General features: G+C 36.3%; 1 protein-coding gene across 2 annotated transcripts in view; it reads right to left on the reverse strand.

Moving 5' to 3' along the window:
* The window catches only part of DMD (dystrophin), a 2,064,872-nt gene that overhangs the window by 1,439,733 nt on the left and 609,251 nt on the right, over nt 1–15,888 (reverse strand). For both annotated transcript variants that reach the window (XM_082609524.1, XM_082609523.1), the window contains exon 13: nt 5,962–6,081. In XM_082609524.1, coding sequence (XP_082465650.1) covers nt 5,962–6,081 — 120 coding nt within the window. The remainder of the gene's footprint in view (nt 1–5,961; nt 6,082–15,888) is intronic.

A 15,888-nucleotide genomic window follows, 5' to 3' on the forward strand; every position in this document is an offset into this window, starting at 1 on the left:
CCCTCAAGCAGCAAGCAACCTGCTTTTAAGCCTAAGTCTCGCTTTGCTCTTATCTTCCATCCATTTCTCCATGTGCTCCAGGTGTCGACTTGGCGGCAGCTGCACACGCTCACTCTGGCCGCGGCTCACGATCCCTGCTCTCTGTTAACCTCCCGCAGGGGCCAGGTTCAGCTGTGGCGGGCACAGTGCCAGTGGGCAGCTGCGCGCCCAGCTCGCTGGCTGCGGGACTCCATGCTGCTTTTTTTTAAGCAGTAAAATTTCAAACAGTAAATATGCCTTTTCTGATTTAAAACATGAAAGACAAGTATATGACACTTGTATGTGACACACTAATTTCATAGGACATTGCTATGAAATTTCTAAAGTTATTTGGGAGAGGAACTCATCCATTCACCACTCACATGGTGGTGAAATTTACACAGTGACCCAACTATATCCTCAAATGGCTTCCTGTCCCCAAACTTTCTGACTCTGAAAGTTGAATAAAGGAGTCCAATCATTTTCAGTCCAATAAGAAGGCTCACCTTATCCACAGACATCCCACAAGAGGCTTTGCATAACACGTCAGGGAAATCAAAACATTTAATATTTATTCCATTCCACTGCATCAACCAACTTAATATAGCCACCAAAGAATTTATCTTGATAATACCACATAATATTTGCACAAATTGTTTAATGTCATTTGATATCCAGTTGGTTTTCATGTCTTGATTTTAGTGAATGTATCTTAGCTCTTGAGAGACCTTTCTAATCTTTGAAAATTATTCCTTTATTCAATAAAGTTTATTAACTTCATCAGATGAGTAAGAAACTATACATGTGTGCACAGCCTTATGTTTAATAATCTGCTCTAAAAGTGTATTTTCCAGGTTACTCTTCTTCAAAAGAGGATGCTTGTATGTATCCATTCTTTTGATATACCTTTAATTCTCCAAAATTTTAGACAGTAATGTTAAGATTAACATCATTCAACAAAATAATCCAAACACTTTTTCTATGCCAGAAACTCTCACGGGTCTGTGGCCTTAGACACCTTTAATACATCTAGTTGTACTCTAAAGTGTTAACTTGTATAGAAGAACACATCTAAAAATGGGATTTTAATAGCTCTACCTTTTATTTGGAAAATGTTTTAATTAGAGCATCTTCTGTAAGAGCTATGGGCCTAACCAGGTTCTTTCTTTTTTTTGTTTTTAACTAGAAACAGCTATCTCCCTAGAACAACAGGCTTTATGTTCTATAGTCTTTTTCAGTTTCCAATGCGAAAGGCCAATAGGACCTGTGTCTCCAAAACACCTCCCTCATCTTGTTTTAGTTTTTGCTAAAATGCCACCTTCTCAACATAATTTTTCCTTGACTGTTTCATGTAAAACTGCTTCCTTCTCCAGTCTATTTTTTCCTTATAGTTCTTAGCACCTTCTTCATAGTATAAAGCTTGCTTATTTATTCTGATGCTTGCTTCGAATGTAAGCTTCATAGAGGAACAATTTATGTTTTGTCCATACTTAACCTCAAAGCTTAGACTTTTGGCTGGCACCTAGTAGGCACTCAATACATATTTGTCAAATGAATGAATAAATATGGTCCTTCTATCTGGAACACTTTCCTGTTCTTTACTGTTGCCTAATTAATTTCTACTAAATCTTCAGATCTCACTTAAGGCCACTTAGGTAGGCCTTTCCTTACCTTCTAGAGAAAGATGAGTCATCTAGTAATACATATATCTGTCACACTGAACTCATCATGGCCAGAAATTTACACTTAATTGCATTTAATTAGTGCAGGTCCAGGAGGGCAGGTGCCATGACTGTTGCCCCCACCCATCCCCACCATGGAAGTCCCAGCCGCCATCCTGGCACAGAGCTGCTGCTCAATACATGTTTGTTGACTGAAGAATTATGGTAGAGTTTAGTATCACACACTAATTCTAGCTACCCACCAAGCCTCCGCTAGCACCACTCTTCTGAACCTCAATCTGTAGCTAAACTGGCCCTTTTTCAGTCCCTTGGGGGTGTTATGCTCACTTGATACATTGTTTCCCCTTCCTGGAAACTGCATGTACCTCCACCAATCTCCTTATACACACACGTCATATAGTTCCCTCCAATGTGTCCTTTAGATCATAGTTTAAACATTACTTTACTAGGAAATCATTTCATGCCTTCAAGCTTCAGCTTATGTCAGACTAATTTGTTGTCACAAAACTTTGTTCCTTTCCTTCATACAAATAAGTTATGTTCATTTTAAATATTTGCTCATTTTTAAAAATATTTCATTAGTGCTTATTTCCTCTGTTAGATTGCAAGTACCAAGAGAGCAACTGCCACGCCTACCATGGCAACCACGGGTGACAGGAATCAGCATTTGAATTCAAAGAGGGAGCCTGAGAAATGGCTACCACTGGTTTGAGGTTCCAAGGAAGGCAGCATGCTCACAAATTACTCATTTCTGACCCAGGAAGGTAGAACAAATTCTCTTTTTGTTCACTGTTTTACCTCTGTTACCCAGCATAATCCCTATGACATAGTAAGAACATTACAAGTACTCATAGAAAAAAATGAAAGAGGCATGGTAATATATTCCATGACTGAAGACTCCACATAAATTATGCAAATTAGGGCTTCCCTGGTGGTGCAGTGGTTGAGAGTCCGCCTGCTGATGCAGGGGACACGTGTTCGTGCCCCGGTCCAGGAAGATCCCACATGCTGCGGAGCGGCTAGGCCCGTGAGCCATGGTCGCTGAGCCTGCATGTCCGGAGCCTGTGCTCCGCAACGGGAGAGGCCACAACAGTGAGTGGCCCGCATACCGCAAAAAAAAAAAAAAAAAAAAAAAAAAAAATGCAAATTAGTTTTTTAGCCAAGCTATTTCTCAACAAAATTAGTTAACTGGCATCACTGCTTACAAATCGGGTTCTCTGTGTACTGATATCATAGAAACCTCCAAAGTTAAGGACAAGTTTCTGACCTGTGGTGACATTGCTGAAGGACAAGCTGAATCTCTGAAAGAATCAAATTAATTTACAAGAGACTGCACTTTTCAGAATATTATCCTTCATAAGTCATGCCATCTTTCAGAATCCCTAAGCATATGTTCTGACCTAACTTTCTTTTTCTTCAAACCTTTTAAAAAGAAGACTTCTAGAAGTCTTTTAAAGTTAGAGAAAATCTAACTTATAATAGAGTTCAAAGAACTAAGTCAATACATGTAAAGATATTCCATGAGGAGTATTTTTAGAGTTCTAACTCAAGATGGTAAGAACACCTCTCTCTCTCACTCTGTTACTGAATTAAATCAAAGACTATCTTTCCTAGTTTTCCCCTATCTGTACCTCTTTACTAAAGACAACTGGGTATCAATTTTGAGGCTCTGGTACTTCAGCAAGTTGGAGAGAAATGGATTAAGGCATTGTGGTGACATGGGAGGCCATGGAGGAGAAAGAAGGTATGGGGTGAGTATTCAACACTAACAGGTTTTCAGGAATCAGCTATGGATGACCAGACCTTGCTTCAACAAAAGCTCTAAAGCATTCTTCTCAGGTTCCTGCCAGTTTTTTTTTCACCTTTTGTATTGAGTCCATATACCTTTTTCTCTTTCCTAAAATTCTTCCTATTACTTCTAATAGAATTCCTCAGGGCCCAGTATGAAACATGATAGCTCAGTCTCTGAAGCATACATGGAATTCTTGTCACATGCAGAGGATATCTGGGTTGCTGTTTAAGTGACTCCTCTAATGTATTTGTTTATCTGTCTTTTTATTCTTTATTATTTCTTCTCTCCTCCTCTTTTTCTACCAACTTCTCTACCTCTTCTCTTTCTTTATAAAAATTAAACTAGTTAAGACAAGATTATATTACTCGTGAAGAACCTAAAAAAGAATCATCAAAATTCCAAAGTCAAATGAGAGCCCAGCATCCCAGGGCGATTCCAACCAATAGTTAAATAAGGCACAGAATTCAAGCATGGATTCCTCTGGGACTGATGGAATAGGAAGAAAGAAAGGCTAAAGCGGGGGCCTTCTCACCACTTAAGTCCTTTAACTCTGCTCTTTTAGATACTAGTCTAGATTATCTAAAAGTCAGGTAACAGTAACAGAAATGAGGGTATCAAAAGAGGAAAGGGGGTCGAGGGGAAAAGAGGAGGCTGGGAGGCTACGGTCAACACTAATTAAGGGGGGAGGCAATCATATACAAATGTGGACTGAGTTTGTGTGAACTGGGAATAGCCAATACATGTGCAGCTATCTTAGTAGATGTTTCTGGGTCAAAGAAATAAAGACAGAAAATTAGGTAAAAAATGAAAGCAAATAGGATAATAAATATAGAAAAGTTTAGGGCCACCACTCTTAATTCATCCTACCTAAGATCTAACCCAGTCACCATCTGTGAATGCTATGGACTGTTTTTCAAGGTGGCCTAGTCCCACAGGCATCACCTTGGAATAATTATATTCTAAAGCTACTTGTATTAGGTCTTGTGGTACCAAAGTGACTGTTTTTCAGTTGTTATTTTAACTGGAAATACTCTATGACTTAGAAAAGTTTCTGCCTTAATTTTTTTTAACCAGTCACCCTTCTAAACTCTGCCTCCCAGCCTTCTTTTATCTTTTCTGAAAATTTCTGAGAAACACTGAATATTAGATTTTTACCCATCTGTAAATAGTCATAACACTATTGTATCAGAACTATGGAATTCCGTAAAATGGGTGTAGCAGTGGCCTGTAAGTCCTTTAGCCAGTCGTGTGTGTGTGTCTGTGTACAACAAATCTGATCATATATGCAATGATACATTATAATATTGGGTGTCATAAACCTTTTTAGATCTGTAATCCCTGCAATTTCATTAAAACAAGCAATTAACATGAATCACTAGTATATATTAAGTGCTCAACTGTAGCAGTTCAACAGTTTCGTCTTTTTCATTTAATGATGGAAAGTGAGATAATATTGTTGGAGATTGGCAGTCTAAAACAGTAACCTTAGGAAATGGCATTTCACTGGGATAAAAAAACACAATTCACACAAAAAGAGAAAAAAAAACAGAGATAAGGCTTTTTTATAAGTTAGGTAAGATAAACTAGGTTTAGAAAAACCTTGGGCTTATAAAGCTATTTAAACCCACGTTGATTGGATCCTCAGATGTGTTAGACTATTGGCTCCTATCACAAAGGAAAGGCAAGCATGTAGTGGATACAATGAATGCCTCAAATATAATCTGTGGTTGGGTAAATATGTGAATGTATGTGTCACATTCAGAACAATAAACTGTTGTTACTTTCCCTTAATGTTGATGTTTTGGTATATGTATATATGCTTTGTTGAAATTAAAAAAAAAACTTACAACAAAACTTTATCCTTTCCAGTTAGGAAGTAAATATGAAAATATGAAAATATCCACATTATCCTTTATTAATATATACTAGTTATGTTTCCAAGGACACAATTACTATGAGTAGATTGAACGAGGGATTGAAAGGCTAAGTATCTCCTACAACAAAACTTCCATGACTTAAGCATCCTGCTATGTCCTCATCGAGACTACAACTGAAGGCTTCCAGGAAAAAATATACTGAAGGTTTTAAATTTTTTCTTATTTGACTGAATGTGATCCTTTTTGTGTTTTTTTACCTTTGTCCTCTCTTAGACTGTAGGTTTGAAGAGAGCATAAATAATATTCCTCTGAACAGTTATCTAATGCATGCTATTCAACTATAATTAAAAAACAGATCTGCATTTATATATTTCCCCAAAGGCCAGGAAGCTAGTGTGAGCAGTGTATAATGAAGAGGAATTATGCACAAACATCCCACAAATGGGGCATAATTTGAATTAGTTTAAATGAATACATTGCATTCTAAATATCTGTAATATACAAATTACATTTTATATTTTCTAAATATTTTCTGAATTTCAATTAATTATTTTGAATGACATATTTAGTGTATTAAAGAAAATACTCTGACCTTAAGTTGTTTTTCCAAAGCAGCAGTTGCATGATCGCCACTAGATTCATCAACCACCACCACCATGTGCGTGAGAGAATTCACCCTGACTTGTTCCTGTTCCAGGTCTTCTTGAAGCACCTGAAAGGTAAGTTTTTTTAAAAAGGAAATTAAAATAATAGTCTCCTGCTCTGTATGCCAGAAACATTTCTTCCCAAATGAGTGTGATTTATTCCTGCCATGTTTTGGGTAATACAATTTTTTATTAGACCGGAATCGTTTCAAGCAAATTTTCTGCTATGGTGCTCAGCAAAATTTGCACGTTTTTGTCAATTGAATGTGAACGTATATATAGAGAAAGCATCTGTTGAGAAAGGCATACAAAGATATGCTGCCTGTTACCCCACTGCATCTCACTTTTTCAAGGACTTTTCTCCTAAAATACCTGGCCACCTCAAGCATCTGCAATGTCTCCTTCTCTACAGTTCTCCATTATCAACCAAAACAAAACAAAACAAAACAAACTCTTGACCCCAAAAAACCCTCCCGCTACTGCCTCATTATGTGTTCCTCTTCACTAAAAAATATTTTGTTTTCTACATTACTCTTTCTACTTCCTTACCCTACTATTCCCTTTACCCACTATCCCATTAAAACATCTCTTGTAAAGGGTGCCATCAACCTCCAGGTTCCCAAATCCAATACCCATTTTTTGATAGCATCTTACTTGACATTTTGATTACTAACCTAATTAACCACTCCTTCATTCTTGATCCTCTCTTCTCTCTTCTTGAGCTTCATGTACCACCCTTGCCTGATTATCCTCCTACCTCACTAAGATTCAGCTCCTTTGCTGGCTGGTTCCTTCTCCTCTGCTCAACTATAAATCAGATGACATTCCTCTGGATAAAAACCAATGGAGTCCCATCACACTAAGAGGAAAAATCCAAATCCTTGAACCTGAAATCCTTATATGATCTAGCACCTTCCTGCCCCTCTAATCTAACTGCATACCATTCTTGCCCTCTGACACTATGTTTCAGTCATACTTGCCTTCTCTCTCTTCCACACTGTGTCAAGCTATTTGTTCTACCCCAATTGCTCTTCCTCTGTATCTTTAAATAATCTCTCATTCTTATCATTCAGGACTCAGTTTAAGTGTCACCTGCACAGAGAGGCTTTTCATGAAGATGCTATCTAAATTTGCTTCTTAGTTACTATTTCTATAACTTTTTAAACATAACATTTTCATGCTCAGATTTTTCTTATGTATTAGTTTAGTCATTTGTTGTTTGTCTTTACTTACTGGAATATAAGATCCACTAGAACAGAGATGCCCCCTGTCCTTCTCACTACATATTCCAAGCAACTAAAGATAAACAAACTCTTGTTAAATGAATATCACCATGTGGAGGGGTGAGGGCAATATTCACAGATGAGTTTGGCCCTTCCTGACTGCATAAAGATTACAATCTAATGGGTGAGATTCTTTTTTTTAAGTGTATTTACAATTATACTATCAAGCACATATAACCCCAAACAGTATTCCAATCTTTTAAAAATCACAGTGTATAGATTTTTTGTAAAGATAAACAGGGGTAAACAGAGGAATAAACAGACAGTAAACAGAGGAGGACTAAACAGAGGAGGCTGCTCTAGATCCAAGACACCCTGCTTGGGAGATCCAGTTCCTCCAGGACCTTATCACACTACACTAATTATTACCTGGTAATCCCTAAATGAGTATGTAAAGTTCCTAGTCATCTAGTCTGCCTCTTAGAACATGTTATTATATAATACAAGAATGAAGAAGCAGGTTTGGGACGAAGCCTGTTACTTTCTAGAAAACCTGGAATCCCTACTTGTGCAACAATGATGCCTGGCACCTATCAGACTAGCTCTTAGTTATTCGAACCCTATGGCAGGCGTAAGGGAATCTATTAGAATTAGCTACATCACAAACTCAAATGTTTGAGCATTTTTATCTTAGGACTTTTATTTTTCAAGTCTCAACATTTTAGAGCACTATATAAAATCACTTACTTTTACTTCCTCTCTCCAGATTTTCACAGTACATTTTCAAGTGAAGCAATTTAAAATAAAATGACTATGCATCTATTTTGTGTGTGGAGTCTATACTGCCTATCACACCTTTGACATTCCAGGGCTTACACTGGTTAATAAAACTCTTTCTGCCATGAGGCTGAAAATGGAAACATTAACATTCAGAGTTGCCCTTGAAAGTCATGTTAAGTCTGTGTTTTCTGAGTTATATAAGCTAGGACTGGGAACATTTCAAATGTGTCAGCCAGGAATTTTAAAAATAATAATTAAAAGGTGGCCAATATATCATAAATTGGTTTAATTTGGCCAATTCTTTTTTCCTATCACTCAAGTATGAGAGTATATTTAATTACATGTATTAAAGACAATTAGGAAATAATGCTATACTATTCACATTTTTTACATTTTTATTGTTTTCATATATTTTAGTAAACGAAACAGAAAATCATTGTTTGAGCCATGAGGTACTTATGTTGAAACTCAGGCTGCATCTTTCTAAAGCATATGTGATCAAATATCCTAGTTATTTTCTCCAGTACTTAGATTTCTGATTTTGTTTTGCTTATCTATTTGTTCTATAATCAGAAATTATATTCTTGCCATAGTGATCAAGGGTTTACATGTTATGCTTTTGCTGACGTGCTAACACAAGGTACCACTAAAGTTAGCTGTGAGTTAATAGCTTTAAAATCAAACATGAGAACCATCTGAACTTACAGTCAGTAGAGGTAAATAAAGGAATATGGGAAAGGTTCTCAACAGTGGATGAAAATCTCGAAGAATGCATAGCACTGCAGTAAATTAGCATATGCTCTATTTGATTTCATTTCCAGTATCTCCTTTTCTCTTCTATGACTTTTTCAAATTATATCGTTTTATTTTACTCCTAATCAGGGATTAAAACAGAAAAGCTTAGGGCTTCCCTGGTGGCGCAGTGGTTGAGAGTCCGCCTGCCAATGCAGGGGACACGGGTTCGTGCCCCGGTCCAGGAGGATCCCATGTGCCGCGGAGCGGCTGGGCCCGTGAGCCATGGCCGCTGAGCCTGCGCATCCAGAGCCTGTGCTCCTCAACGGGAGAGGCCACAACAGTGAGAGGCCCGCGTACCGCAAAAAAAAAAAAAAAAAAAAAAAAAAAACAGAAAAGCTTAAACTGACCTTTCTAAGCATACTCAATAGCTGCAAGACAGACCTATTGCAACACTGTAATCATTTCCTATTTTCCCAGACCTCAGCTCCAAAAATAAATATTAATGAATATCACGGTATTAGCTAATCCCCTTATTATTTGCAAAAGACAAAAGACTATAGAATATCCAATGTCCAGAATTCATTTTTTAAAAATGAAGTTGATTCTTAGAATTAGCAAAAATGCCATACAGAAAATGGTTAGCTTAAAAAGTTAAAACTTTCTGCCAACCTATTATGTATCCATGAATAAGGGCCTTGATCATTGGTATAAAGTACACCCTCCTGCTTCCCTCTTTGAGAAAACATGGATTCTCAAGGCAACTAATTTTTAACGTACATTAGAGTTTTTAAAGCTATTTTACAATTAATTTTTAATTAAATATTTACTTCTTATGGATTTGAATTTCTCATAGCTGGATTTATACAATGGAGATTTACAGTTGATTTGCTAATTAAACTGAAATATGAGCCAAATTATTCCAAATACAGATGTATCCCCAGAGAAATACACTAAAATTTTTGCCTATCAGAAGAGAATGTCTTCAGGTTAAAATACTGTAATATATGATCATTAAAGTCTGTTTTTCTTTATTAAAAGAATATAAATTATTTACACAGAGATACCTACTAGGTATTTTATTATGTATTTCTTGCCAGTATTTTTCTTAGAGTAATGCATTTGTTACACTTATCAAATTTAAAAAAATCTGTCATGCTCCTAATTAAATTTCTATACCATTATTAGATACAAATGTCAGCAATGTTTGTTTTTTAATGTCAACTAACAATCCCTTTTTTCCTTATGACAAGAAAAAAGGCCAACAGTGATATTTAACATTAAAAATGCTTAGATTTGACCAACTTAGATTTTGTTATACCTCTGTATAACAAATAATTCTATTTCTAATAAATTATTCTCTAGTTAAAGAATCTGACCAAATTTGTTGTTCCCTTAGTACATATTCACATCTTATGATTTAAATATGACTTTTCTCTATTTCCTTCAAATGTTTCAGCGGTACCGAATTCTTGCTCTGACCCATGTCAAGTTGGTCTTCAAAATCTGGCTTAGGACAACCACTGAAGAGTCACTTCAATGTTTACTTCAGACTTATGCTATTTTATCCTTTCTTAGCATACATGTGAAATACTGTTTGGAAAATAAAGGCATGGAAATATGTAAGGCTAGGTAATTATTAGATTTGACACTTAGAGGTGAAGAACAACAATTAATAGAAAGGTAGAGTAATAGAAAACAAAAACAAGGTTGGATCTCCAGTAAGTTCTATAGGAGGGTATACAATACTTCCCTTGGTCAGAGTATATGCTCAACAACATGAAACAGGAAAGGACTGTGGTTGCCTATATGCATAGTTTATTACTCCTTCTACTTCAATGATTAACCAACAGGAAATTACCAACACTTGCAGGTCCTACACACACACACACACACACACACACACACACACACACACACACCTAGAAACAACACAGATCATGGGTTATGCATGGATTCTAAGGCCATCTACTCCCACATATCACTTTAAATTAATATAATTAAAATATGCTTAGTAAACTATTAAGTTTAAGTGATTTATAGTTTTTAGCTTAGCCAAATAAATGTACACAAAAGGAAAGACTGATGAGAACAAAACTTGAATTGAATATAAAATGTGCAAAAATTTTAAGAAACCAGAAGAGTTTCTACAAACATGGAATACGTCTAACATTTAGGAAAGTACTATCTTAGAAAATCCAGCTCAGGAACCAAAAAATCCCTAGATACTCATGAACAATTAGCTAATGCAATACATCTGGATGTGAATTGAATTTATTTTCAAATAAAAGCATCCCTGGGCCTCCCTGGTGGCGCAGTGGTTGAGAGTCCGCCTGCCGATGCAGGGGACACGGGTTCGTGCCCCGATCCCGGAAGATCCCACATGCCGCGGAGCGGCTGGGCCCGCGAGCCATGGCCGCGGAGCCTGTGTGTCCGGAGCCTGTGCTCCTCAACGGGAGAGGCCACAGCAGTGAGAGGCCCGCGTACAGCAAAAAAAAAAAAAAAAAAAAAAAAAAAGCATCCCAGGCAAATCAGAAAACTTTATGATTTCTTAGGAAATGATGGGGGGGTAGGCAGTATATCATTCTCGTTACTTTTTCTCTTATGGTCACTTTTACATCCTTCTTTCCACCACCTCTGCACTGGGCTAGGTTCTGTATTCCTTATTCTATCTATTCCCTGAATGAAATGATCTGGAAATGACTTGCCATTTTATTTTCAGTCCAATATTCACTTTACAAAGCCTGACTGGTCACAGTACTGTCTAGTTCCCCATGAGGATGTATTTATAGTATGTACTTTTGTTATAAATTTGCTGAATATTTTAAATAGGCTTCCTCAACAGGCTCTCCTAGAAGAGCTTTTATTTTGATACCCACTTACTTAAACATTCTTGCATAGGTATCTTAGTCTTTATAGCAAACCCATTTTTTTAACTTTTTTGTTAAAAATAAATGTTTGTTTCCTCTAAAGCCTAAGCTACCAAAAGTGGGGGGGACCTAAAGACCATTTCTATGATGTTTTAAAGATTTTAAAAGCACCCAATGCTTATCAATCCCAGGAAGGGGGCTCAGTAAATGTGGAAAACTGTTTTAAAAACAGAGCTGACCATTAATGTACCCCTACATCTTTCCAAATATAAGTAGAAAAGGACATAGTATGGATGATAGAGTGACAACAATATGTGCGTGTTTAAAGGTGTGGGATCTAACGTCAGATTTTCTGAGTTTGATTCCTGCATGTATTGCTAACCAGCTGTGTGACCTTGTGAAAGTTTCCAACCACACCAAGCCTCAGCTTCCTAATTTTCAAAATTGGGATAATAAGAGTACCTACTTCATTAGATGGTTAGGAAGAATGAATAAGCTACAATTGGTTAGCACCTTGCCTGGTACACAATAAATACTAACAGCTAGTTAGTTCTAAAAACTCATATTTAGGCACATTCAGAACAAAGACTTTAAACCATACTGCAAGAACCCAATATTCACCTAATTCACCCTCATCTTATTCATGCTGTCATCATCTTCCAATAAGCATTCTATGTACAGAAATGGAATGTGGTTTTGGAAATCCAAGAAAAGAATGGCTGAAGTTACAGTAAAGCTTTAGGATCTGAAGAAATATATAATACATTTTAAATCCTTAAATAAGACTTTAACTTCCAAATTATTTACATGAGATTAATAACAGTAGCTTTAAACTAATTGATCAAGTGGTCTCATACGTTGCTGAAAAATTACCATGGTCAGAGGAGCTATTTCATGGAGTGAGGAAATATTTCATGAGTGATAGATCCTAATCATTGAATAATAACCCTCAATTCTCCTAACTTTCCTCCTCCCTCTACAGTCCATGCATGCATGCATCTATCCATACATCCTACATATAGTTATATCATTGAAATCAGAAATTAAAGTGAACACCAAGAAAATCTAATAAATAATTACAAAATGTCATTAGCCTAAAAATTATTATTGAAAAAGAAGAGAACAGGATTATTGGGAGAGAGGGCTGGGGTGGAAGGTTTCAAGTGTACCACAGGGAAGTTATCTGCATTGACTGGCGAGTATGTAGATGTAACATTCAATTCTACTGATTATCTTCCAGTTCAAACATTACTGCCATTCTCATGATGAGCCCATTTTCTTCAATGTTCCCTTTCTAGTCCCTTTTTCCCTAATTTTAAAGAAAGAGCTTCAGGATTAATGCTGAAAAATCACTTCCTTAAGCATCTTGACTCTGAGCATTTCATACACAGCCACTACTAATATGTTCTCTTTCCCTACTGCGTATTCTAAGTTTGAGGACTTGTATGCACCCAGTCTCTCCATCTTTTCCATCTAGATATTCCCAAGCCTGAGGGACCGAGTGCCATACTTCTCTAATCTCTTTGCTACTCTCTGCATTTGCTCTAGCCTCTAGGATCGCCACTGCAATCAAAGTTACTGGAATCTCAGAACAGACGAAAAGAGTCTGGGTTCAAAGGCAGACAGGTCAAGACGACAAGCTCAAGTCTACGAAGTACTATTTAAGTTACCTTAGGCAACTCAACCTCTCTGAATACATTTATTTATCCACAAATTAGGGATTTAAATCCCTCCAGGACAGGTTTAGTACTAGAGTGAAATGAGATAGTACATTAGAATCAGCAACTGCAGTACTTAGTAGAATTGATAAATAGTGAAGAAATGCTTATTTTCTTCTATTTCTGACATCATCGCCTTATCATTTTGTTCTTACACTAAGATGCATGGAAATAGCTCCTCTGGGCATCAGTATTTATTCCCAGTACCCTTGATAATTATATTACATATCTTTAATTACTAAATATTCTCAGTGTGCTGAAACTATAGAACATCATGTAAAAATATATGCTTCAGTAGTTTTCTCATTCTCACTAGATATGACCTAGATCTTTGTTAATGGAATATTAAATATTATCCAGTATAAATTATCTCTGAAAAATGTAGTTCCACTGAGTAACAGAATACTACCAGTTGTACTACTAGAAATCATTCTGTTCATAACAGAAATATTAAACATAAAATAATATGGCTTCCCTGGTGGCACAGTGGTAGAGAGTCCACCTGCCGATGCAGGGGACACGGGTTCGTGCCCTGGTCCGGGAAGATCCCACATGCAGTGGAGCGGCTGGGCCCGTGAGCCATGGCCACTGAGCCTGTGTGTCCGGAGCCTGTGCTCCGCAGTGGGAGGGGCCACACAGTGAGAGGCCCGCGGACGGCAAAAAAAAAAAAAAAAAAACATAAAATAATAGTATACTGTAGTTAACAATTTTATATTCCTTAGAAATATACATAATGAAATATTCAACATTACTTTTACATGAAATTAGATTTATGGTCATGCATTTTGTTATAAGATACATGAACTTATTTTTCAAGACAAAATATTTTCTTAAAATTCATATTATCATATCAGTTGTAGCTTTCTTGTGAAGAATTTTCCCCTAAAATGCATTCTAAAATGTTTTATATACTTAAATAATTCCTTAACATTATTAATGCTGCATTACCTATGGAAGGAAACTGAAATTAATTTGTATTGGTTCCGGAAAATAAAGATACTTTAGCTGAGACCAGCTCGATTAAGTGAGAGATAGGGTCTTTTTCTTTCCTTCTTGTTTCACCCTCCCCAGAGGGCAGAAAACTTCTAATAAATAAGCATTATAGGAGAAATTAAGAATAAAAAATAAACTGGGTATCTCTAAGATGAGGGGGTCTTGGATAATTACATTTTAGTAGATGTACTGATGTACTTTAAAACAGGGCTGTAACATTTTGAGCCATGTTCCTGAATCAGTGCTCAACAGTCGCTCATTAGTCACCTGTTAGCTGGAATCACTTGATCTGTGAAAATAAGGACATGGGTATGGATTGCATTATTATTTTTTAATTAAATTAAATTAATGGCATTATCTAATATGAGGAAGTTATCCTTGGAATCTGCTGCTTTTTTGTAGTATGTTGATGGGAAATTAGAAGTCTTCTCAACTAGATTAAAAAAAATTAAAACTGAGTATTATGCATACACTACTCTGTAGACCATAAAGCATAATATTGTCCCTTTTTACATTAACTTGCCACTTCTTTATGCCGAAAAAATTTTATTACCATACAAATCAACTTTGTTTGAGTAAAAGTCATGTCTTATATAATAATAACAGCTAAGATAATTTATATAATTCTGGGTATCAAGTATTATTCTAAGTGCTTTTTAGGTAATTATGTAGTAAATATTTTTATCAATCCTGTAAGATAGGTATCATCATCATCATCATCATCACCACCCTGATTTCATACTTGGAGAAAATGAGGCACAAAATGCTTAAGCAACTTTTGCAAAGTCAGTCAGCTCACAAATGATAGAGCTATATTTTGAACCTAGGCAGTCTGGCTTCTGAATCTGTGATATACTGCCTCTCATATAAGAGATATTAATATAGCTCATATAAGCATAAGAGATAGATATATGTTTCTTATAACTCATAAGGCACATGAATAGAAACTTAAAAACTCCTGTGTGTAAGTGTATGCGTTTGTGTGTGTACTCAGTTGAGTATCAGGTTTTACCCCTCTAGTGATACTTGAATTCAACCTATTACATTTGAAAAACTACTATCACAAAGCTTGCTTTAAAAAACACACACACAATAGTTAGGTCGTCCTATATGCTCTTACTGTTTGAAAGTAATGTTAACATTGGTATGTCTTAGTGACAAATGTTAATCACAAAAATTGTGTTTAATATAAGGTTTTGAGTATTGAAAGGAAGTTCAAGTTACTTTTATCTAAATGGCTTAGTTTCTTTATATACTACATTTTTTTTCTTACTTTTCTCTCATGAATCTTTCCTATTTGGATATTCTCTCTTGAAACCTGTTCATCATAATGCTGTCTATTGGTATGATCATGCCATCTCCCACCTAGAGGATGCATGCTTTTCTCCCATGGTTCTTATTCACTGCCCCTTCAAGGTCAAGTAAGGTCCATATGGAAACCAAAGAAAGAGACAGAATAACATTTCTAGGCCTTCTCTCTCCTTTCTAAGTAAAAATCTCAAAAGAAAGGTTAAGTTGTAAGCCCAGCTTAAAGGGGCAAGCAAGACCTGATCAAGCCT

The sequence above is a fragment of the Mesoplodon mirus genome (genome assembly GCF_964341445.2).
Source record: "Mesoplodon mirus genome assembly, chromosome: X".
Lineage (NCBI taxonomy): Eukaryota > Metazoa > Chordata > Mammalia > Artiodactyla > Ziphiidae > Mesoplodon > Mesoplodon mirus.